The sequence below is a fragment of the Molothrus aeneus genome, chromosome 2 (genome assembly GCF_037042795.1).
Source record: "Molothrus aeneus isolate 106 chromosome 2, BPBGC_Maene_1.0, whole genome shotgun sequence".
NCBI classification, from domain to species: Eukaryota; Metazoa; Chordata; class Aves; order Passeriformes; family Icteridae; genus Molothrus; species Molothrus aeneus.
This window is the reverse complement of record NC_089647.1, coordinates 91,386,159-91,411,943: the sequence shown is the minus strand read 5'-3', so window position 1 is coordinate 91,411,943 and position 25,785 is coordinate 91,386,159. Positions and strand designations below refer to the sequence as shown.

Below are 25,785 nucleotides of genomic sequence, written 5' to 3'. Positions count from 1 at the left end.
GACACAAACTCCAGAGCTGTTGGCTTCCTTAGTGTTGACACAGTACTCCAGGGCTATCAGACCTGTAAATACTGGCAGTAATGGCAGGAGGGTGCTGTTTAGAGCTCCATCTTCCCAGGTCCATAGGTAATTTTGGAGGCCTGTTTTAACCGAGTCATGATGAAGACTCAATGTATGCGGTGAAACTTTAAAAAGTGCTTTTTTGAGCTAAGAGTGTTGTCATGCTGTTTGGACTGATTCATAATAATTGTGAGATAAATTTTCAATCTGGGCCTCTGTAGAGGAAAGCAGAAGCTGAGGGATTTCTTCTTGGTTTTTGAAGTATATGTGGCATTCCCATTAGCAGTTTAGGTAATCATCTCTGTACTTAGGCACTTCACTTATCAGGAGTGATCTTTGTGCTGTGTTTATTCTAGCATGTCCTTCCTAATGAAAAAATGTACAATTTGATGTATTTTACAGGAATATCTCACATTCCCTTGTATTTCTAGGAGTATTAAGTGATGCAAGTGTCAGTAGATAATTTCTGTGCATTGTACATTTAGTGCACTGACAAGCTAAAAAAAGGACTGTGTACTGATAAAATGGTAAAGATACCATGTTTTGTTATTGCCATAGAAGTAAGGTGGAATATAGAAACATGCTTTACTTCCTTCCAAAATGCTTTGGCTTGCTCAAAGCATGTTATCTGGCCTTCAGGAATGGGCTGAATGACACTTGACTTTTGACAAGTCCACTTGGTGGTAAGGGAGAAGTTGTCTGACTGGAAAATCAATGCAATTTTTATACTGACCCACGTCCTAGTTTTGAGCCTGTGCTAGCTGTGGCATGGGAGAAATGTGTGTGCACTCCCACTGAGCTAGGGGCAGTTACAGGGCTTAGCACAAGTCCTGCCTGGGCTATTGGTATGTCTTAGGAGGGGCTGTCATCTTTACTTCCTTTGTGAACAGCTTCATATAATGTATTAAGTGACTCTTTCAAGTTACTGGAAGTTGAATAACACATAAGAAAGAAGTGGGGTTTACTTTTGGCTTTAATTTTATGCCTAGTATTGAAATTTGTCCTTTGGTGTCTTCTGAACATAATGCCTTCATTTTTCTGTTGTGTAAGAATCAAGTAATGATTTTGGGTCCTTTGTGTCTGCTTCTAGTATCTACTTCTGGGATGGCAGAAGTTACTTTTCTTTAATCCTTCTACTTCACTTTACATTTTACTTGATGACTTCTACTCAGCTATTTTGTGGTTAATAGTCTGTGTCCAATAGGTTTTCTTTTTATATTTTTGATGTTCTCTCCAACCTCGAGAAAGTCATGCACATCACAGAGATAATTGTTTTATTAGCTTAACTGCTCCAAACCTGCAGAGTATTGCAAGATTTTATATGTCTATTCCCAATAAATTATGTAGAAAATGATCTTTGGCTGTGTTGCACTTAAGGGCAGTGAAAAAATCACAGATGTGAATTGATGAAAAAAATGTTAGGGTGAATGTTCAAGTTTGAGAACTAAATTTTGTTTTAGGCTTAATGGCCAAGTGCGTACTAGTAAAGTAAATGGACCTCTTGACATGAAGACTAGCTAGAAAAGAAGGAACCTTGTCTGTATGACTAAACTCTGTCAAGAACTGCACAGGAGCATCCAGCTGCTGTGGAGAATGATGCCTTGGCTGTGTAAACTGCTGAAGTCACACTGTTTGTTTGGAGTTAGTTTGCTCAGTGTCAGTCTGACAGGTCACCTCTAGAGGCAGACAAGCACCGGTGCCCAGGAGCACTTTCAGGACGTATTTAATGTACTAAGTACCATGTAGCTGTTGAGGTTGCAGAAAAGAAGCTTCTCTCTAATATGCTTAATGAAATAATGTGTAAATGCCTCAGTGCAAAATAGAGCAGAGGTTTTGAGCTTAATTTATGACATATTTAAATTACTCCAGATTTTACCATATGATGGATGATGTTAAAGTTGCTGATGCCAGGGCCTCTCCAAGTGTTAGGGATGTGTTCTGTGCTTCAAAAATGTTTTTCATAAGGTAGGTGTGAATTAGACTGTTGACTAAGGGATGGTAGTTTTATAATCTATGTCCTCAAAAAATTTACTTCTAAATTTTAAAAATTGGTTATTTTGGTTTTGTGTAAGTACTTTTTTTACAGTTAATAGAACACAGAAATAGTAATTTTGGGGAAGCTGTAGGTGCAGTAGAGTTGGATGTGAATGTGAAAATTTGGCACACCTACTTTTTTTTCCTACAGCTTTCATAGAAGAGGAAGTGCTCTGAGTTGACAAGCTGAGGTCTTTTCCTGGCAACTTAAGAGTATCTAAACTTGTTCATGTGTGGAGAAATGATTACTACTAGTATTTCAGGAGAACAGTTTCACTTTGCTGCAAATGAAATTCTGAGCTATGGCTGGCTAGTCTCAAAAATGTGAAGAATTTGTCATATATTAAAATATTTTGATTAACACAGATTTTTATTAGTGGTGAAAAGAGTAAAAAATGTATAAATACTAAGTACCTAATTTGACTGAGGGTCTTAAACAATTCACCCTTTTTTCAGTTATAAACAGAGTCAGAACAGTGATTTTCATGGATGCTCTTTCACTGCATTGTGGGACAGTGAAGTGCAGTTAAGGCAGAGTTTTGACATTTGACTTGGCTTTGGGTCTTCTGGTGATCTTGAGCTGATACAGAAAAGTGTGAGGGGTCATGTGCTGCTGGCTGTGTATGTGTAGAGGGTCAGGCATGTGGTTAGTTTCAATGTGTGACTCATGTTACTGCAGAAATCCTGAGTGAACTGACACAGTAACTCTTTGTTTCTCCCCTAGTGTGCTGGAGAAGAGAATTGGGTGGACAGTCGGACTATTTATGTTGGGCATCGTGAGCCACCTCCAGGCGCTGAAGCATACATTCCACAGAGGTTTCCAGATAATAGAATAGTCTCATCAAAGGTACCAATATTTTCTTTCACTCATTTAGATAAATCAGCTGAAGTTATTATTTCTGTTTATTTTTTTCAAGATTTTTCCTAGGCTTCCTGTATATTTTTCCTTTCCACAACCAGCAAAGGTAAAATGAAGATGTCTCAGATTTCTTCTGGAAAACCTAATTGCTAATTTGTCTCTAAAATGAATAGAAATAGAATAATTTCTCCCATGTTTACTGTAGTACCTAGTATAGTACAGTCTTTGAGTAATAATGAGCTTTTCAGCAAAGAAAAACAACAATTCTCATTTGAGGCAATCCTGGAGTAAATAAAATCTTCCTAAAGAAAGACTGCATCCTTTGTACTCAAAAGCAATACCTCAAAGTACTAGAAATAATTTAATTTGTTGAGCACTTAGATTCATCATACTCTCTCTACCGTGTCATTCCTTTCAAAAGCTCCTAATGTTCCTGTGGGATTTTGTCAACAGTCTTCTTCATTCACATGAAAGTGCATCATACTTAAAGTCTTGGCAGTGTAATACATTTGTGCTGTTTAGAAATCTTCTAGTTGTCCCTTAACTCAATTAGTAAGTTTTAACTTCCATAAGCTCCAGCAGCTTTTTGTGAGCAGTTGGCATGTTGGTGCTTTCCAGCTGGCTTTCTTTAGCCAAAGGTTTTTACTGCAGCGGCATAGAAATTATAGAAATTTGAATGCTTGCAGGTGATGTATGGCTAACAACTCAAGAACTCCCAAGTTTGCAATATACTTAGATTTTAATCTTCATGAGCTCACACCTTCAGCTAATACAAAATAATCAAAATTATATCTCCATTACTCAGAATTTGTTTTTGAGTAGTGTCTCAAATCCTCAGCAGTTTTCAGAACCTTGGTAGCATTGTGATTTCAAGGAACTGAATGATTACCCTTGTGGACCTGAACACTTGCCAGCCATTAACATCATGAAAGCCAGACTTTTCACAAATGGTGTGTCAGTTCTCATGTGAGATTTTCTATTTGCTACCTTCTTACCATACTTCATTCAAAGAAAGTGTACTAAGCAGAGTGTAGTATTTAGGCATCTTTAGATAGAATGCTTGAATGCTAAGGCAGATGAAGTACAGTCAGACTGGTACAGTGGCAAATCCTGTGCTCTACACATTGGTTTGTATTGTCTTTTGAATTATGGAAGAGTAAACACACTTAATGCAAATTTTTGTATTCCTGTGATATTTTTTAAATTGCATTTGAGATGTAGGTAAATAAAGCCATTGAAGTTACTGCTGATAGTTGTATTGAAATAAAAACATCCTGTTCAACTATGTTTTGACATATTAAGTTAGTGGAAGTAAAAAGTTGCTTTGCTTTGCAGAGTGAGATTTTTAAAGTATGACTTAAACATGTGTTGAACTAAGGAATCCTTGCCAACAATTAGTGAACATATATGACTTCAACCAGTTCAGGCCAGAGACTTTACTATATTTTTATTTGGATTTACAGCATATTCAGTTAAATATTTAAATGTTAAACTATTTAGCTGTGAACTGTATCTGTAAATAACCTTTCATAAACAAAAAGTATTAGTGGAAGTACATTTTATATATATAAGATGTTTCTCAAATTTTCTGTTTATTGATTAAACTGGCCTCATTTAAAAAATAAAATGTAGGTTGTCTTTGTGGAAGTAAATACAGTGGTGATATTTCAGGAGGGAACAGGATTCATGTAAATGCTTTGTAATATTGAAGAGTTCCTCAGACTGCTGAAAGCTGTTTGATGAAAGCTGTTGCCTGTATATGAGTCCTTCCTGTGCTGTCCCTTTCAAGTGAACTCTGTTATTCCCACGCTCCATCCCAGACAAGCTGAATAAGGCACTGTTGTGGCTTGACTAGCATTCATTCTGGTTCTGTGAGCTGCTTCCTCTTCCTCTTTCACCTGTCCTTGTCCCTTGCTTATGAACCCTCAGAGGGGGCACCTCTTACAGTGTGGGGAATCCAGACATTACATTTCTATTAAATGCTCAAATGTGCAAAATTAAGATGACAAATCCATAATTGTTAGAGTAAAGGTACATGCTCACAAGCACACTGTATAGCGTTACCTCAACCATGAAGGATACTTCCTTCCCCTTTCATCAGCAAGAAAGACAGTAACTTTCAGCTGGGCTTTTATAGGTGTTTAGTGCTTATGTAAGAAGGTCTGTGATTGCTCTTCAAGGATGAGAAACTCTAAACTTCCAAGTACAGACTTTACCAATTTAAGACAAGCTGAGTTTCTAAAAAGGATAGTTGAAAAGCATGAGGAAATGGCATCAATTTGTCTGTCTGTATGCTGCTTTACTAAAAATGTCATGTCATAATGCCCTGAAAAAGACATCACCTTCAGTAGTGTGAACCTTAGACTTTACTGGTCCTTCCAAAGGTACACTTTGCTATGCTTCACCAGAGGCTTCCTGGTGTCAGCAAGGTAATGCTTTGATTCAAGTGCAGAGGGATAGTTCATGTACATTGCAGTGTGTGTGATTCTGTGTGATTGCAGTGTCACTGTGGAATGTGGTTAATGCTCTGTCTGCCTAATGATACATTCCTGATGATGGAAAATGATACAGGGAAGACCTTGCCTAGACAAAAGCGTTCTACTGGTTTGATGTGTTAATTCAATTGCGATATTAACAATGTATTGCAAAAGGTGTATGCTGAAGTAGTAAAAGACAAAAACTCATGTCTTTTGGATTGTGCATGCTGTTCCTTTTACCTTCTACAGGCAGTGACCTTTATAACATGTATCCTTTTGTTGATTTAACTTTCAGCTGCTTCAGCTGCCTTGGGTGCTGGCCTTTGAAGTGGCTGTTACGTACCCTTGATTGAATTTGTCACATGACAGTGCTGCAGTGTGGAAAAATATCAGCTAGTAGAAAAATTCCAATGTTTCAAACGTAGAAGAAAGAAAGTAATTGAATTTGCAGGGAGGTGGCTTGCCTTTTTCAGAAAAAAATATTCATATTTTGATACTATTTACTTTTTTGGTGAATTTACAAATTAAATGGAAACTAAGTTAAACTAGGGAGGCGTAGCAGCTACCAAAACTTGGTGTGAAACAACCTATTTTACTTCTGAAACATGATTTTACTTTTTGAAAAACAAAATGATAAATTATAAAAGTTTTAGTACAAAACTTCCTTAAGGTTCAGGCTTCAGGTTATTGTGCTGAGAATATGATTGTGTATTTAGTGGTCTAATTTCTTCTCTGTGAATCCCTTCAATACCTTTTAAGCCCATGTGAATTCTCAGAATGAAGAACAGTTCAACTGTAGAAATGTTTGCCAAAAGAAACTATGAGCCTTCATTTTCAAACTTCCTGCTAATTTGAGTTAGTAATTTTCAGATTCAAGGATTTGGATTACAGTTATCCCCTGTTTATAATCTTGTTTCTCTTGGTGGTCTTCCACCATATTTCCTTTCCAGGAGGAAGAGCCTGAGCCTGTTCAATAACTGTTTATGTAAAAGCTACTCCACTGATTTGGTCTGTCCCTTTTCCCAAACCAGTAGAATCACACACAGACCATTCAGTACATAACAAACTATGGATTTATGTAGTGACATGATGATTTTTTTAGCTTTAGATTTCAATATCCAAATTCCCTTTTCCTGAAGTTAATCTAATACTTTTCTAGAATTGCTATGCTTCAAGGACCTAATTTGTTGACAAAGTAGGGATTTGCATTTCTTGTTCTACTGGAAACAATGAATTGAAGACTGATTGAATGCATACATTTCTCTTGAACAGAGGGAAAAATTGTATTGAAAATAACATCTTTTTTGAACCAACAATATGGAGTTCAGAAGAACATGTTTAATTATAGCTGCTTATCACTTTTGGAAAAAAAAACCCACCAACCCCCTCCAAAAAAAAAAACCAAACCCATAAAGGAAGAACCACAAGAAAGAGCCAAAGATTTCAAAAATTCCTGGATAGGAGTAACCTGTTTAATGAGAGCCAAGAGAACTTTGTGTGTCAGAGACACCTGGCAAAATTAGAAATTCCACGAAGTTTAGGTAAGAGAACAGATTTCCCCCCATACCACCCATAGAGCAGTTGGGTTAAGGAGACTTACAAAGGCTTTTACTCTTCATTTCAGTCTGTGGATAATCAACACACAGTATTTTGCCTCGGTGGTCCTGTCCAGCTGCAGACTTTTACTGTCATAATGTAATAAAGAGAAATTTTGCAGCTACAGAACCCACTTATGCCTGGGTCACCAACAGAGCTGGAGGCAGGAGGGCTTATGCTCCTGGAAGATGATACTGAAGAGTAGTGGGATATGACTCTTGCATGAAATGCAAGATTGACTCTACAATGTATGCAGAACTATTACTTGGAGAATTTGCCCTAAAGTGATGTCACTCTAATTAAATTATACATGAAATTACAAAGTGCTCATTTGTGCTGTAGCTTTATTTCCTGTTCTTCTTTATAGAAAAGCAATCAGTTGAACTCAGGTGGGACACCTGGACCACTGTTATTTCCTACTTTGTAATGCTGTATGATGTATTCATGGATCAGAAGTGATACTGGTATTGCTGCACAAATAATACAGTCTTCAGTTGTCTGTCTGTTTCTTGAGGACTTTTCATTAAATACTGATCCAAACATTGATTTCTGTGATAGTGCCCTGAGACAATAATGCTGTGTTTTGGGAATCCTATACATTGCAAGGCAAAACTTAGCTACCTTCAGTGCTAATCTGATTGAGATGACTCACAATTAATCACAGTGACTAATAGTTTAATCAAGTTAAGTAATTCTGACATGTTTCAGCAGATGATGTTGAAATATTCCTTTCTTTCAGCAGAAATTCATGCCCTTGTACTGTACCTCTTCCCTGCAGCACTTACTCGTAAAAACACACAAAGACTGGGTCTGGTATGATTTTTCATTTTGTTGCCACATTTAGAACAAATATTAATACTTATTGAAGCTTAAGGAAATACTAAACCACCTCTATCAAGATGAGCCACTTGGAACCCAGCAGAAACCTAGACTGTCCCACACTTTCCAAGGTGCTGCTTCGCAACTGGAAGCCTTTGTCTGCCCTCTCTAGGGCCATGACATAGCAGTTTCAAAATGGGGAGTTCAAACACAGCCCTGAGCAATATTTGAAAGCCAGAAGAGTGTCCAAAACCCACAGTGGATAGAGGCATGGTCATGTGTTTGTGAAGCCAATAAATGATTGTGTAGCATACCCTGGGGGGGCAGAGAGGGTGGGTAGGCAGAGATGTGTATGGGACAGGGACTGAAGCAGGGAGTGTCGTGTGTGCCTTTTACTGATCTGCCCTGAATGCAGCTGGAACACAGAGCTCTCCATTTCTGCCTGGGTAATGCCCTGCCTCCCAGCCACACTGGGGGAAGCAGGAGGTCAGATCCCATGCTGCAAGGGCTGAAGGGTTAGGTGTGCCCAGCCCTGCCAAACACTGAGCAGGGCAGGAGCTGTTAGAGATGAGAAGAGTAAATGGACTTGGCTGGCAGTAAAGCTGAAATGCCTCTGAATCAGTTGTACTCTCCAAGGGGCCAGCTGAGGGATTTCAGTACCTGAGCTGTGATGGGAGTGGATGAGTGTGCACTTCTTCCAGGCACAATAATACAATTTCCTTCTGGGGATAACTGTCAGTGCCTAGAGAGAGCAAGGAAAAACTCTTCTTTGCTCTTGATGATGCTGCTCAGCATGGGATTTCCAGGTCAGAGGCTCTTTGCAACCTCTCTTATGTTCCCAGGAGAAGCCATTTACCCTTCCCATGGCTCAGTCCAGGGTTATTAGCAATATTTTATCTTTGGCTCTGGTACTGCTCCTAACAGAGCTTTTTAAGTTTTTATAACAGTGTGGAGTGTTCATGTTGCAAAAGAGAAGCAGAAGAAGGAAGGAAAACAACAGATCCAAACCTAATGCCAGGGGAAACAGGTGTAATTCTTCTCTCTTTACAAGTGAGAAAGTCAAGCTTCCTTAGTCTCACATGCTCTTTATTCTGTTTTCCTAGTATTCTTCTCTGTGATTTCTGTTTTCAGTCAGTCATCCTTGCTGTAAGGTTTTTTTTTTTTTCATTTTTAAAATTACAATTACATAATTACAAATGCTGGAGGATTTCTTTGTCAGAGGAGTTCCTGGAGTTAATAGCCTCTATTTGATAAGACTAGGAGTTGCTGAACAGAGACTACTAAAGATAGACTAGTTTGTAATAAAAATCCTGTTTTATCAGCAACTGGTTTTAAGGAATGCTATGCCAAAATATGTATCTTGGTTTATCAAGTGTGCCATTTGATATAACTTCCCTAAATCAGTTTCATTTTTGCACTGTCTCTAACGTACTGGTGGTTGTTATTCCCTTGTAAAAGCCCTACATGTAGCAGAGCTTTCACTGATCCTTGTGTTGTGAATGACCTTGTGATGTGGAGAAACTGGAGTCCCTCTCTCAGTGGAGTGATAAACACTGTGCAGATGGTGCATATGTTAATACTTTTGTTGTGTCTTAATACTATTGCTGTGTCTTTCTGCATTCGTTCCAAATTGTCATAAATACGGCACAACACTTTTCAAAATATTCCAGTTCTGTTGCGTAGCATATAAGCACAGAAGTCTGTATTCTTTTTTGCTTTGAGTCAAAGTCTTCATATTAATTTAATACATTAAAGAACACAGGTGAGTTATGCTGTAGACTTCCTGTGTGTTTATAAGCAAGTCACTTGAGTTGGACAAGGCATACTCTCAGCTCACTTCATATGATTTCAGATAATTACTGATTTCCTGGGTTTTTTTATACCTTTTGCAGTAGTTTTCTGTAGCAATTCTCTATATAGATAGACAAATCATGTTTCAAAAAAAAAAAAAAAGTAATTTTTCAATAAATAAAATTAACTTTAAAGAAGCTATGAAACTTTTGATCAGACCTTTTTCAGCCATTCTATTGAAGAGGGTTACCTATACATATATAATATATGTAATATTTATGTCATTTTAGTAATATAATACTTTGTAAGGTGGTGTTATATACAAAGTGTTATTTTCAGTACTAAAAGAAGACTACAAAAAAGCTGCAGAGGGACTTTTTACAAGGCTGTTAAGTGACAGGACAAGGGAGAAGGGCTTGAAGCTTAATAGAGGGCTGGTTTAGATTTACCTTGAAGAAGGTGAGGCACTGGAACAGGTTATCCAGAGAAGTTGTAGATGCTGCATCTCTGGAAGCGTTCAAGGTTGGTTTGGATGGGGCTTGGAGCGGCCTGGTCAAGTGGAACGTGTCTCTGCCCATGGCAGGGGGATTGGGGCTGGATGCTTGAGAAGATCTTCAATGTCCTTTTCCACCGAAACCATTCCATGGTATGCACACATGCCTGCAATCTAATTTTTAAACTGCAGCTTTAAGCATGTCTTGTTTATTGGTAATTGATATAAAAATATGTTCATTAAAAATACTGAAGTCACCATGGACACAAATCAATGCAAGATCAGCTTTTCTTTATACTACCCTGATTTTATTATCCTCAGGATAGATTTTGTTTTGTAGAAGGGATGAGAATTATCATAGGAAGATGTCTACAAACCAGGGCTAAACCAATATAGTAGATGTTTTTATTGTAGTAGTTTTAAACATTTACAAGAAGCAGTGAAAAGAGTGAAATCAGGGTATGTTAGAAGAGAGGTGGTGACTATTTAAAACAAATAATCTGTAAGAAACTGAGGTGTTGACAAAACTCAGTATGAAGTGCTTTTTCTTACAGCTTCAGCTTTTGATGTAAAGTGATTACTTAAGAAACTCTCCTTTTACTTAAGAAAATATCTACCTCTTAGGGTGGAAAGAGAAGCTTGAATACGAGCCAAAATTCTGGCATGTGGATACCAAATGGAAAGGTCAAAGTATGGTGTCAAGAACACTGTATTTTACATTTTGGAATTTGTGTGGCTGACTTTGGAGGTGCTGAAAGCAAGATGGTATCAGTAAAGAGCAAGATGGAGCCAGGGGCATGGGCGGGAATACTATGGATGTGCTCATGAGTGCAGAAATACATCAGCACTGCAGCTACTGCAATTATAAATGGGAAGAAAATCTACTCGCATGATGCTGTTTTGACACCAGATTTATCTTACAGACTCTTGCACAGTGCTTCAGATGCATCTGTTGGCACCATGTGTTCTCCTTTTGGCTGGATGCATAACTACTACTACTACTACTTTGTGTCTGATGTGTTACCTCCTGTAAGCACAAAACACCCATGCGCTCTGGCCTGTGGGTCTTCTGTAGCATTTGGAAAAGATCATTTAAGCCATCTCCAACTCGAAAGCTCATCTAAATAGTGTTTAACTGTTTGGATAAACTTATATCATTCAAGTGAATTATAGTGGAAAAAAAAGTAAATATACACAAACCACTTTTTAAGAGTTTACAAAGAACATGACTAGAAATTATCTGAAGGAGAGAGATGATAGTACTGACTCTCAGCAGAGTAATCTGATGGATTTAATAAGGTCAGTTTGAATGACTTTGCTTTAAATTTTTTTGTTTTGTTCCTGCCTAGCTAGGGTAGAGAAACTGCCTTGAATGCAGCAGTCATGAGATAAATCTTGTTCTGAGTGGCAGCCTCTCGGTTGCTTCTCTGAGGATTGATTATGTTGATTAAACATTACTTGCCCATCTGTAAATACTGCTCTGAGCTACTGATGGCTTGGGTAGGGGAAGGTCTGTCTAGACATCTTAGTGTTCTTTCTTGCCTAAACTGCAAAAATCATTACTTCTCTGTTGAAGATGAATGGGCAGAATAATGACATACTTAGTATGCCTGAAACCCAGAGTCGCAAAGTGCTAAAAATTTGTCAGATTGAAAATAAAGTTTTAAGAAGTAGTCTGTGTTAAAGAAGCATCCATTTCAGGAAGCACTTCTCAACCATTAAAGTGATTTGTTCCCATGTAATTCACTTTTATTAATCTAAGAGAGTTTCTGATCAAAGGTGGAGCTGTGGTAGACCACAGCTTGCAGGGAAAGGAGTGAACTAAGGTTGGAATATGAGGAGAATTGGATACTAAGGCTAAAGGTGATCAACCTTTTTATGGATTGTTGATTTAATTGATTTACTTGATTTCTCAATCAGATACTTTAAATAGCTAGTCCAACAGTAAAATGCTATTACCAGATGTTTCATCAAAAACCCTCTAGGAGATTTGAAGTAGAAGTTATTACATAAGAGATTACATTTTTATTTAATGAATGGTGATTTGGGGGACTTGTGTAAATCATTTAACTTTTAATGGTCAGAAGACCCTTTACCATGGAAAAAATAGTATTTCTATCAAAGTAGCTCTATCAAGGGAGCTAAACAGAAAAATGGAAACAACTGTTTTTCACTTTTCTTTCCCAGCAGGCAGGCATTCTTAAAAAAATAAATGGATATAATTAAAAAACAGAGCTAACTTACCTGATAATGATGAAAATATGCAATTATTGTCATTGAATAGAATCCATACGGTCATCTATCATAATAGTAGTTTTGAATGATCAGCATTGGTAGTGCAAGGAAAAATAATCAAGTCTAACTCATTGTCTCCGAAAATTCCATGTAGCTGGATAATGAATAGTGCAAACTACATTCCTGTCTGATGAAAAGTGTTCTGATTGCAAGACTAGAACACTTGATTTTCTAGCTGTTGCATGTCTGCATGCCTGAGTTTTGGCTTGCTCACAGGTGATTTAATACTGAACTAGCTATTATGCAGGATTAAGTGGTAACTTAGGGCATATTTAAGATAGATACCAATTTTTGGCACACAATAGGAGAAGAACATTTCATTCCTATGTCTTGCACACGTTCAGGCTTTAACACCCAAGAAGTACAAAGATTGCTGTATATGATGGGATTTCATGTACGTTTAAAGCATATTTATCCTGGATACTTTTTGTCTGTAGATGTAATAAGAGTACTTTACTTCTGGAGCTCTGTCTTTGCCTTCAGGGCCAAATTCAGAAGATGTCTAGCTCATGGAATAATTTGGTTATCAGCAAGTATAAGTGCAATCTGCCAAGAGGAGACAAGGCACATTTGTAACAGAGCAAATAAATTAGGATAAGCTTCTTACCCCATCTTGTTTGAAATGAAAGTTTTATTGGAGTTGTCATTTTATTATGTGTCAAAGGATAATTTAGATAATAAGATGATGCAATGCTACTTTTCTCAAGCCATTTTTCAAACCTTTTCACACAATTTTAGCTGACATTTTTTAACATGTGTTCCAATAAGCAATCCTTGCAATGTTTTGCTGGAGCTACAAAGTGAGCTGTGTAAAAGCACTTTAGTTGAACCTGCTGCAGGGCAGGGGATGGGGACTAGATGATGTTAAGGTCCTTTATCACTTTTACATAACTTTTTACATTTGAAGTTTTCACATTTACTGTTTGCAGCTTTATGTACTGTTTCCTATGTCATTTTGCAACACTTAGGGTAATTTGGAAGATCAGTACAGAAATATGCAGCCACTTACTCTTATTCACCACTGTAGTTTATCTTGAGGAGTATTTTAGTCCCTGCCAAGGAAGAAAAGAGCTGACGGCTTTTATTTGGTTGTCTTGCTATTACTGTGTAGTTAGCTCTCAGTGCCACCTATCTCGGGTCATGAACACAACATAAAAGTGAATTAAAAGTGCTCTTTGAAATTATTAAGGTGCTTTTAAAATGCATTAACAGCTTTAAATAAACCATTCCATAACTAGCATACTCTGGACAAGTATTGTTGCTAGTTAAAAAATTATTACAATCCCTAGTACAAAGATTATCACAGTTCAGGAAAACAATACTATTGTAAGAATGCATGATTGTCGATTAAGATTAAAATTCAGTAAATTATTGAACGAAGTAACAAAACCACTCCTGCTTCTTTAGTTTAATCTTGAAATGCGAATTATAAAATTGAATGTGAATAATATTTACTTCACAAACGTTCATAATCTGTGCATTTGTTTTCAGTACACGTTTTGGAACTTTATACCAAAAAATTTGTTTGAGCAATTCAGAAGAATAGCTAACTTCTATTTTCTCATCATTTTCCTTGTTCAGGTAAGTGCTCCCCATTTCACAGTAAGTTCTGTGCTCTTTCTAAAATAGGAAGAAGTTGAAAAAAGTTTTAAAATTACCTGATTTTGATGACCATGGAGGTAAATGGTTGCACCTAGAAAGCCTTTTATACACTGATGATGTGACAAAAGGGGTTTTATTTAACTTCCAGGTTGTCAATGTGAAATTAATCTGAAGAGAATTCGACAGCCACACTAGCTGGACGGCAAGACCTATGTCTTGAAAAATTGAAAAGAATGTCTGTAGTTTTTATTTTGTAATAAACATCCAGATCAGTAAAACTGTTACTATAAATTCTGTTGATGACAAAGTTTTCTTTGTTCTGCAAAAATACTATATTTTATAACAAAATAATGTCTTGATCACAGTTTTCCAAGTGTACTGTGATCAAAGCTTGTCAGAACTATTATAATAGGTATTGATATGATGCTTGCTTAGGGAGGTACATAAATACTTGCTTTTGAAATGAGTTCCATGAATATCTAGTGTGCTGCTTTATAGGTGTCTTAATTCTGAACCTGTCACAGTCACTTATTGTGTTAAATAATAAAAATCTTACTAAGTGAAGAGCTGTATTACTTTGCAGACCAGATTCTGTAGAAAAAAAGCAGTGCAGATTCTCAGCACAACTTAGATTTTGTCATTTGCACTCCCTCTGTGAATTCTGCCTCTTTGTTTATATTTGCAGAAGCCCTAGCTCAATATTTCAGAATTTACTTTTTGTGTGCATAAGAACAGTTCTATTGTATAACATGTAAAGCCAATGCCATGCTAATTTCTAATGGTGCTCCATAATTTTGCTTCCAAAGCTGCAGCTTTCCAGTCTAATACTTCTCTAAAGTCTTGCTGGCAAATATTTTTACAAGGCATTAACATCTGCTATTAATGTGATCTAACTACAGTATTGTATCTTCTCACAGAATCCAGTTTTCAAATATTTACCAGTATAGTACACATTTTTAAAATTTTATTGAAGTACTGTTTTTTTCGATTAAAATTCCTTGATGTCTTTTAACATATTGAGGGAATTGCTTGAAAGATCTTAATTGGAAGATTGACTGCTAACATTCACAAAAATATAACCAGAAAATACTTGTTCTTTTTGTTGCAGTTAATTATTGATACACCTACTAGTCCAGTTACAAGTGGACTTCCACTTCTGTTTGTCATCACTGTCACAGCTATCAAACAGGTGAGCAATGGAGGGAGCAAAGTAAAACCAAAGAGAGAGTTAGGTCAGTTTGGGTTTGCTGCCCAAGCAGTGCCCCCTCCCAGCCTCTTACCCGCCATAGCCTGCTGGTCTGCTCTGGGAGAAGGTTAAAGAGAAAGCCTTGATGTTGACACTCTTCAGTAGTAGCCAAAACACTGGGGTGTGAAAAAGACTGGGTTAGCCCCAAGTACAAAGCACAGCAGCACAGGACTGTTGTGAAGAAAGCTAACGCCACCCCAGAAGGTCCCAAAACAGAGGATAGTTTCAGTTGTCCCTTAATAGATAACTTACTGCCTTCACATTCTTTATGCTAAATGCAGACTTCATGAGTCTTCAAAGAAGCTATAGAGAGTTCTGTTTCTCTTTCTTTACAGTGGTAACTATGCATAATTGAGTATATTCTATACTTAAATTCAGCACTTCTTGTTGAGCAAAAGTTGTGATACATGCAAGTATGCAAGTCTAGTGTGACTTTCCCACTCTTAAGATTTTAGATGTTACACTTTTAAGTAGGGACCTACCAAAGCCTGGGTTATGACAGGCTGTGCCTGGTACTGCAGTTCTGTGTATTTCCTTGATTTTTCTTCCCAACAACTTGTGTACATTTTGGGACCTTCTTGAGAAGCTGTACCAACCCCTGGAAGTATATTACACTAAAGTTATAAAGTCTCTATACATTCCCAAATTATTTTTGAGAGCATCCAAGGTAGTGATACTTTTGTTCTGCATTGAATTTTCAAATGTGCTCAAGGGAGTTAGATCTAAAAATGCTGTGGACTACAAGTGGTATTTTCCGTCTCTTAACCACTGATGACTTTGTCAATGCCATCTTTGTTGTATGGTGGCAGGACCTTTTCAATAGAAAGTTGCAGATTCCCTATCCTTTAGTTTGTCTGCTTGTATAAAACACAAATTCATAGGGTAATTGTGCACTAAAATAGGGTACTCTGCAAAGTTTCTCAAAACAAAATTGTTCATAACTGTATATTGTATATAGGGTTAAAAGGTTTGGCTTAAATGTAAGACAGTCATCAAATACGATAACCTTTTGTCATGTCATGTCTATCATCTTACAGTATGAAGTCCCATTCTTCCAAAATCTCTTACTACCAAAATATATTACTTCCAAAATATATATTATATACACTACCACCTTCTTGACAACTGCTTTTATGAGTACTGTGCACTTACTTCAGTCAAGAGAGCATGAGCAGGAGATAATCACTTACATACAGAAACTGTTGTACACTTTTGAAACCCTTATTCATCCAGATGTCTTTATTGAAATACATGGTTTTGTTTGACTAATTGTAACCATGAATGCTCTTTTTCATACATATCCAGCACAGCTCTAGTACTGAAATGGATCACAATTTCATTTGTTCTAGTGAGAATATTTTTTCCCTTACAGTGATCAAGAATAATTCTTAAAATTTTTCTTACAAGCTAGAGCTATTCTGTGTCTTTATAGCCAAATGTGCATCACTGTATCATTCCATTTCACTCTTTTATAGGGTTATGAAGATTGGCTGAGACATAAAGCTGACAATGCAATAAATCATTGCCCTGTTCATTTCATTCAGCATGGAAAACTGGTTAGAAAGCAAAGCCGAAAATTAAGAGTAAGTAACTATGACTTAACAGGTTTTGTGAGTCAGATTTTACTTCACCCTTCTTGTACACTTCACACATAAAACAAGTTATGCAAATATGTACTGTGATGATGCAGCATTTATTGCATTTAATGATTAGATACTGCATACTAATTTTTACTTTTATGTTTCTGAATAAAATATTTTTATAAAATTAATTAATATTTTTATAAAATTACAAAATTAAATTCCGAATGAGATTAGATAAATCTCATTTATTAACATAATTCTAAAATTTTATTTTTAGATGCTACTATTACTGGTTTTTATCAGGCTATTTTGCTTAACTGGCATTAACTAACTCCTTCCATAAATGTTACTTTTATTTTCCATTTTTAACTTGGAATTTCTGTCATGATTTATCTTTTCTCTATTTTCTGTCCACTGTGATTATCACAGAATCATAGGATGCTTTGGGTTGGTAGGGCCCTTAAAGATCACCTAGTTCCAATCCCTGTGCCATGGGCAGGGACACATTGCCCTAGACCAGGTTGTTCAGAGCCTTATTTCACCTGGCCTTAACACTCTTTGGGATGGGCTATAATTACTATTATGCACATTAATAATTTATTTAATTCAGATTGTGATGGTCAGTGCTATGTATAGAGATATGCATATGTGCAGACAAAACACATTCGAAATATTTTCTCAAAACCCATCAAATCACAATCTCTCCATTGATCTTGTGAATGCTGCTACATTCCCCTTTTAGCATATTTTCAGAAATTATTTTTTGCTGCTTGTTTTTTTTTTTTTTTTTGAGAGCAGATTAACCTCTTAACATTATTTTCTTTGGAATTCAAAAAATTTGATAGATATTTGTTTGGAATTTTTTTTTTAATATGTTTGTTTGGACGTCTTTTTCTGCTCTGCTGTTTTTGGGCATAAGTGTATCAACAGTGTTCACAGCCTTTCTGCTGTGACCTTCCATTTGAGTGTGATAGCTTCTGCCTGGGGCTTCCTAGTAATAAAAAAAAATTAGGACATCACATGCTTGAGAATTTCAGGTATGTTAACTAACCGGTTAAATATACCAAACAAAAACAGTCAAGCACCATGCAACTAGATTTTGAATTTTAGTGGTTAATATGTCACCCATATTTTCCTTATTTCTCCCCTGTTTATTACCTTTCATAAGGGTGTATATTGAGTGACTAAATGATAGGAGAGACAGACCTTGAAAACATTTGCATAGAAAGGGATATCTGTGTCTATTTGTAAATGGGTGAAATTCTCAGATCTATGTTACATGAGAAAACAGACTAGGTTGTAAAAAGTAGGCCCCTCTGCACCTAAAGCCTGAGGACACTTCATTATAAAGAAGGAAAAAAAGGATTGCTAAAAGAGGAGTTCTTTTTCACACAATCAGAGAATGGTTGAGGTTGGCATTGACAGTGGCTCTACTTCATTTTACTGGAGGTTTTCTGGTCCAGCCCCCAGCTCCAGCAGGGCCACCAAGAGCTGTTTGCTCGGGATCCTCTCCAGACAGGTTTCAAGTCTCTCCAAGGATGGGGACTCCACTGCCTCCCTTGGGCAGCTGTTCCAGTGCTCAGCCACGATGAGAAGGAGGTGGACCCTCCCACCTTCCAGGTTGTGCCCACTGCCTCCGGTCCTGTCGCTTTCCACCAGAATGAAGCTGTCCCTGTCCCCTTTGCATCCTTAGCTGACATACTGGCAAATACTGGAACAGCTTTTCAATTGTATTAAGATGCTATGTACTAGTACTTGTATTTGGTTTGGATTGAGGAAAATGAGAATTTCATACCTGATTGTTGCAGATATGCTTAGAGTTTGTGTTCTCCTGTGCCATGTGTACAATCTGCAATTTTTCATTGCTATTGGTTAAGAAAAAAAAAGCCTTTTTCATATCTACAATTAAATAAATCTCATTTTTTATAATGCTGAAATTTTATTTTTAGATGTTGCTATTGCTGATTTTTATCAGACTGTTTTGCTTAACTGGGATTAAGTGACTCCTGCGAACTGCAAGAATAGGGGAGTTTAGCTTTATAGGGATATAACAAGCAATGATTAAGCTGGTTCTTATTATAATAAATTATGACATAGAAGTATATTGAACAGATGTTGTCCTACATGAAAAATTGCAAAAATTATGTATTTTTTATGGGATTTTTACTAAATCCCTGATATTCTTAGAACATGGAATATGTCTTTGCCACTTGTTTAATCTCTAGAAATGTAGAAAACTAATTTTTCTTGAATGATTTGCATGAATATTTTGAACTTGTAATTGGTTGGCTGTTCTGTTGTAACATTCCAATGTGCTGTAAAATATTGCCTATGTTTCCATGAATAAAAATTATTTTTCTCACCTTTAAACATGGATAAAAATAGGATGGACTTCTAGTCAAAAATTCTGCTAAAAAATGGATCCTGTTTTCAGCAGCAGATTAAATTGCTGGCTTTTTCTGACACTTTTTCAGCTGTGTCTAAGAGTAGTCCATTTCCCCTGCTGTTTTTGAAACAGTTTTGTTGCATTTAGTCTTAAAACAAGTATAATATCTTCCATCTCTCAAATAATGTTGCAAAACTTAATAAGATAGTACTAGCAGGGTGGTTATCCTGAGAGGAAAGCCAGAAACAGTAGATATCAGTAATTCTACAAGGTATAATTCAGTTTTTCAGAGATATCTCTGTAGTTCTTTACTCTTGTAGTAAAATGGTGGTGTAAATAAAAACTGCTGAATTTTCAAAATATTTATGTTAATCTAGGAAATATGAAATTGGGGCTGCTACATACATGCATTTTATTTTCTTGTGTTTTTTCCTTAGGTTGGAGATATTGTAATGGTAAAAGAAAATGAAACATTCCCATGTGATTTAATATTCCTATCGAGTAGTAGAGGAGATGGAACATGTTTTGTTACAACAACTAGTTTGGATGGTGAATCCAGTCAGAAAGTAATTAAATGTTCTATTTCTTTCTAAGGCAAAGTTTGCTTTTATTTTTTGACACAGACAACAATATGACTTCATGCTTATATGTGTAAGCAGGTACACTGATTTGTGTAATTTATGTTTCTACCATCTGACTTCATTTCTCTTAAAGTAATATTATTTTATGAAAAGTTTTAAGACATTAATTTGTGATTTTGTTTGTGTCCAATATAGGCATGCAGATTACAGTGGTAATACACTAATGTTTTGTACTTATATGCTTTCATAGTGACCTGATATATGAATACACTGCAAGGTACTTTCACATTTCTGTATAATCATTAAAAAAAAACGTTGGAAAAGACCATGTAAGAAGACCATGTAAAAAGACCATGTAAAAAGACCATCTAAGAAAATAGGAGCATTTAGAGATGCTTTGTATTTGAATTATGAGCTCTTACATAAGTTAGTAGATTTCATGCTGAGCTGCAGTGTATGTACAGATTAATGTCTTGTATATCTGTTCTTTTTTTATTTTATTTACATGTTTTTATTGATTCCAGACTTACTATGCTGTTCAAGACACAAAGGCATTTCACAATGAACAGGAAATCGATGCACTACATGCTACCATTGAATGTGAACAACCTCAGCCTGACCTTTATAAGTAAGACAATAATTCTTACCTGTTTCATTTAAGGTACCTGAGCAATAAATCATAAAAAGTCATAATTAAAGGATACTGGCTGCATCTCTCTGGTTAGAGTGAGCCCCAGAGTGAGCTTGAAGTCAGGTAGGTCTTCCATTCATACTCCTTTTGTGGAGGTAGCTCCCTAGGTGTGCTCTGGGGTAGTGATTTCCAAAGGGGAATGGCACAAAGCAGTCCACTGAGGAATGTAGTGAAAATTTTAGAACTTCAGTTTCTTTTTTTTAATACAAAAATAAGGAAGAAGTTAAGATTTACTAATACTTAGTACATGTCTTGATATTGGCACCCATACCCCCTCTGTGTGTCACACACACAATTTTGAGGTTCTCCAGAGGAAGAGGGTGTTCCACAATATGGAGAAGTTGCCTGTGGCACTCACTCCTTTGCTTTCAGCATATTGCAAAGTATTGTCATTTATGTGTACCCAGTTAAATGGATTTAGAGATTATATTACCTAGTTTTAACTAAAATAACACTCACAAAATGCTGAAGTGGCTTAAAAAGACTCTTGCAAAGATATTGCAGATTGAAGATAATAGTAACAGTCTAGCAGAAATGCACAGTAAGTAAATAACAAGCACTTGTAGTCCTGGTACAGAACTTCATCAGTCACATTACAAAGTAAAGCCACTGTCAATCTAATCAGATCTGAAAGGATGTCAAACAAAAAATTTAAATTGTCAAGACTATTTGAAATACAGATTTTCATCTGCTGTTGTTAACCATGAGCCTCATACCACAGGCTTTGAAATACTGGCTAATGACAGCATGAAGCCATCACGATTAGGAAAACACTTTAATGCAGAACATGAAGAAAAATATCTACAGTTGCATAAAGTCATACAACACTCAGTATTTTACAAAAAGAACTGTACACAATTCTACTAAACCTAATGAGAAATCTTGAGAAGCCCCTTTTGAAGTTTCTTAATAGTAATACAAGAAGTCCTGTGCCATTGGGAAAGCACTTATTTTTTCTACCACAGTAAAAAATAGCTGAAATAATACAAAGAAAACAATATGGTGTCAAGCTGAAATACACTCTTTTGGCAGCAAATACTGTTGGAAGATGCAGAAAAAACATTGCTTATTTCTGAGGTGTGAAGGCATCTCTTTTCTGTGATCTTGGTGATTAAGAAGCTGGTTTAGAAATCTGCTTGAGAACTGGTTCTTCAGAGTATCAAGTCTATCACTTACTGGATCCTTTTTTAAAATACTTGGTTCTCAAAGTGAATGACTGCAAGTTGAAATTCATGCTACTATAGGTGGTGAAATTCTTTGGGATAGCTGTTGACACAAAATACTGAAAATGTTTATTGGTAGTCAGCTTGTATCTCTGCTGATTTTAACTTGAAATTTTACTTCTCAACAAAACACACTGGTGGATCTTCTTTTCCAAAGGCACGAGGTTATTTTGTATCATGATGCATCGTAACCAACTGTACATTATTGTCTTCAGATGTGGTCCTACCATGTTGTATGTTCTCTCAGCAGACAGGTTACCACTCTTGTGACCCTCAGAGGTTCCATTTTGGGGTAGCAGGCTCACCAGCTCCCCAGAGTTTCCTCTACAATTGAGAATCCTAATGTCCAGCTTAATCCCCTTTGCATTAGGTTATCCACTTGGACAGTGGTATATTGCAAATGCAGTGTACTGATTATGGCTGGAATGAAGTCAGTTCCCTTCGTAGCAGCCAGAGTAATGTAGTGTTGTTGCTCTGAGACCACAACAGCATTAATTGCACACCATGGTTTTAGCTATCGTTGCCAAATTTTTATAGTGTCGAACTTTTTGTTCCTCATTTTGCCCCTCCAGAAAATAGGCTGGGGGTGGGCAAGAGGCTGGGGATGGACACAGCCAGGATAGCTGACCTCAGTTGACCAGAGGGTCTGGTGCCATGACCAGAGGTCTGTGCTATATAGTGTCATGCTCAGCAATAGAACCAGGGCCAGGGGTTAGTCTTCCAAAGCAGCTGGAGACTGACTGGACATTGGCAGGCTGATGGGAGGTGGTCAGTAGTTGCCTTTGTGTCACTTGTTTTTTTCCCTTCACTTATTAAACTGTCAAGATCTTACTTTTGCTCTTCCAATTCTGTTCCCTATCCTGCTGGGGAGGGAAGGAGCAGAGGCTGATGGGTGCTTAGCTGCTATTCAGGGTCAAGCCACCACATACAGATAAAATGTACTGACAAATACTATGGGGAAGAATTACTTACTGGCTATATGCTTTGGTTTGCTTTGGTTTTAATTTAGCTGTAGGCTTTAGCTGTTGTAAAATATAGTAATTGCACTGACTTATCTCAGGTAGTTTAGGGAATAAGACTTTTTATTTCTTTTTCATGGGTCTACTTAGAAGATTTATCCCTTTTTTTTACACCTCTTTATTTGCAAAATTTATGTCAAGTTACCATTCTATGTATTTTTGTATTCGCTTGTTTTAAGTGTATATCTATATGTATCTCTTACATTCTTGTTCATGTTCTGGATAATTGGAGCCTGTTCAGTTGGAAAGTGTTCTCTGTGATACATACTTTCTAGAAAATATTTCTTAAATAATCTATTAGCAGTACTGTTAAACTACTTGTATATTTCCCTTTCAGATTTGTTGGTCGAATAAATGTTTACCATGATAGGAATGAGCCTATTGCAAGGTGGGGAAATCCAGAGTTTCTACACATTTAAATATTTCACAGTTCAATAAGTATTAATAATGAGAATTACCTTTGGTTCACCAACATTGTGCTGCTATGTTTCAATGATAAAATATTTTTCTCTTTGAAAATTCCAGACTGCTGTTTCATAAATAATTGATATTTTGTCTTCTAATCATATTTCTCTTTAGTATTTTAATGTCTTTATTCAACTTCAGTTTTATCTGAAATGTACTTAGTTTGTAAATGATGTTGATAGGATTTTGACAGCACTTGTACAACACTGCCCCATTAGTGTGAGATCTTGGTAGTGCAGTAAACAATATAAATAGTATCACTTGTGTTTTTCATTTTTCTTAAATTTTGAAGGGTTTGAACATGTCATTTTTTTTACTGTAATTTTACTGAGTGTGTTTGTACTTCTGTGTAAAGTGTCCATAATTCTGTGTGTTCAAGGGAGACAACATCCACCTTGCTGTACCTGATTTTATTCTGATTCTGGTCACAAAGAGGCAAAGCAATAGGAGAGAAAAGCTGCTTGCTGGGGTGGTATCCTAGATCCCAGCATGTGGGGAGTTAGGCAGTGCTATGCTGGCTAAGTGCCTTCCTATCCTCAGTGTGTCTTTAGATGTGTTATTTTCTGTCTCAGTCTGCTATGGAAACTGTTGATTGATCTGGGTCATTCATGTAACATTGTTCCCCTAGTTTCTTGAAGGTAGTTTCAGGTTTTACATCAGCATTGTGGCCCTGTTTGTTTGGAGTTTCTTGATTTTTTGGGGGAGTTTCGTACCACAAGTGCACTTCAAATAACATTGGGAAACGCTGAATGTACTTCTTGGGTTTTTTTATTGCTGTATAGGTAGAATGATAATTCAGCATGCAGTCTGTCTGTAAAGTAGTCCTTGGCTTTGAACTCATATGATGATTAGTGTACATATCATGTTCCAAAATATTATTTAAACTTCATTCCGGTCCTTACATTAATTCCTGTACTCTTCAATAAATTATTTTACCTATATTTATTGGCATTTTGAAAAAGGTTTACAGCAAGTATCAAAAATATCTTGTGTGCTATTTAAAATAAAATGGAGGATTGTATTGTCCTTAAGAAGTTCTAACACACAGGACACTATATTTTATATAAGACTAAAAAATTGAATTAATATTTTTAAAAATAAGTACTGTGCAATTAGGATGGTGAGTCTTTATTTGGGTACCTACATATATGGGGTTTAGGTGCATTGGTTTAAGACTTGAATTGTGAAATTGTGATCTTAATTTTAGGCATATATTTATCTATTTTTAATTTTCACTTAAAAAATTTAAATATGCCTTGTAATTTGTTAAAAGGTTTTTAGTAAAACAAATTTCCTGTTTTATGTAACTTCCACTAAGGCCTGATGGTTTTCTCAAAATGTTTAAATTTTCTAATACTTACCTTTTGCAGGCCATTAGGATCTGAAAATCTGCTTCTTAGAGGAGCCACTTTAAAGAACACAGAAAAAATCTTTGGTAAATATTTCTGTTGACTACTTTAATGGACCCTGAAGTAATAAGCAAACGCCAAACAAGGTTACAAGCTTACAGTTACTACTGAGCTTATGATTTCTGTTGCATCACTTGTTTTACAACTTTTTAATAGTGTTTAATATTGTTACGTAGAACTACTTTAGCAATTGGAAATTGTGACTGGAATGGGATGTAAATGCTGCTTAAAATTTCTAAGTACCAAGATAATTAAGCCATTTCTAATTTTGGGTTGTCATCCAAATCTGTGGTTTCTTACTTCAGACAAAAGAATTAAAGAAATGACAGAGTATAATAATCTTATGAATTGTGCTCTTTTGAAGTTACTGCACTGTGCAATCTTTAGTAAAACAAATTGTCTAATTTCAGGTGTTGCTATCTACACTGGCATGGAAACCAAGATGGCATTAAATTACCAATCAAAATCACAGAAGCGTTCTGCTGTAGAGAAGTAAAATATGTAATACTTATTTTGGGGTTTGAAAGCTGCATGTTTAAATGGTGCAAATCAGATTTTTTTTCTCTGAAAGTGTATATTTCATTGATTTAAATGAAAGAAAAGAGGTAGAGGGATTTTAAATTTGCTTATTTTTAACTATTTTTTTACTTATAATGCAAGTCTCATAACACCGTATAAATGAGGTTCTCAATACCAAATTATTCTTGTTAGATGTTCAAAAAATAAAGCCATTTTGATTTAATGCTTAGATCTGTAATGTATGCTGTTTTGTTGTTCTATAACTTTTTGTTGTTCACTTTTCTTTCACTGTTTAGAGTACATGTACTGACAGTTTTCCAAGGTTGTAATTTTTATTATCCTAGCATTCAATGCTTTTCATTGCAATTAAGTCTTGAATTCAGTAAAATTAACTTTTTTAATGCACTTCACTTTGGATCAGCTGCAGTATCAGTGCTTGTCTGTGACATGTTTTCCATGGTATAGCTAAAATTAACAAGTTCCATACAGACATACATGGCGGGAAAGTATGACAGTGCTATCCTTAAGGAGTGAGCTGACATTGATTGCTTACTATTTTCTATTCCTACTCTATCTGAAATCATCAGCTCTGAGTAAAGTGTCCAGCCTTGTGAAAAACAAGATGTCTTTGATTGAG

At 36.2% G+C, this 25,785-nt stretch overlaps 1 protein-coding gene across 1 annotated transcript in view; it reads left to right on the top strand.

Annotated features, from left to right (window-relative positions):
* Nucleotides 1-25,785, top strand: part of ATP11A (ATPase phospholipid transporting 11A) — a 119,137-nt gene that overhangs the window by 54,335 nt on the left and 39,017 nt on the right. Inside the window, exons 2-10 of the mRNA XM_066545307.1 lie at nucleotides 2,819-2,941; nucleotides 13,916-14,005; nucleotides 15,135-15,215; nucleotides 16,748-16,855; nucleotides 19,679-19,807; nucleotides 20,347-20,450; nucleotides 23,093-23,143; nucleotides 24,591-24,655; nucleotides 25,040-25,121. Coding sequence (XP_066401404.1) covers nucleotides 2,819-2,941; nucleotides 13,916-14,005; nucleotides 15,135-15,215; nucleotides 16,748-16,855; nucleotides 19,679-19,807; nucleotides 20,347-20,450; nucleotides 23,093-23,143; nucleotides 24,591-24,655; nucleotides 25,040-25,121 — 833 coding nt within the window. The remainder of the gene's footprint in view (nucleotides 1-2,818; nucleotides 2,942-13,915; nucleotides 14,006-15,134; nucleotides 15,216-16,747; nucleotides 16,856-19,678; nucleotides 19,808-20,346; nucleotides 20,451-23,092; nucleotides 23,144-24,590; nucleotides 24,656-25,039; nucleotides 25,122-25,785) is intronic.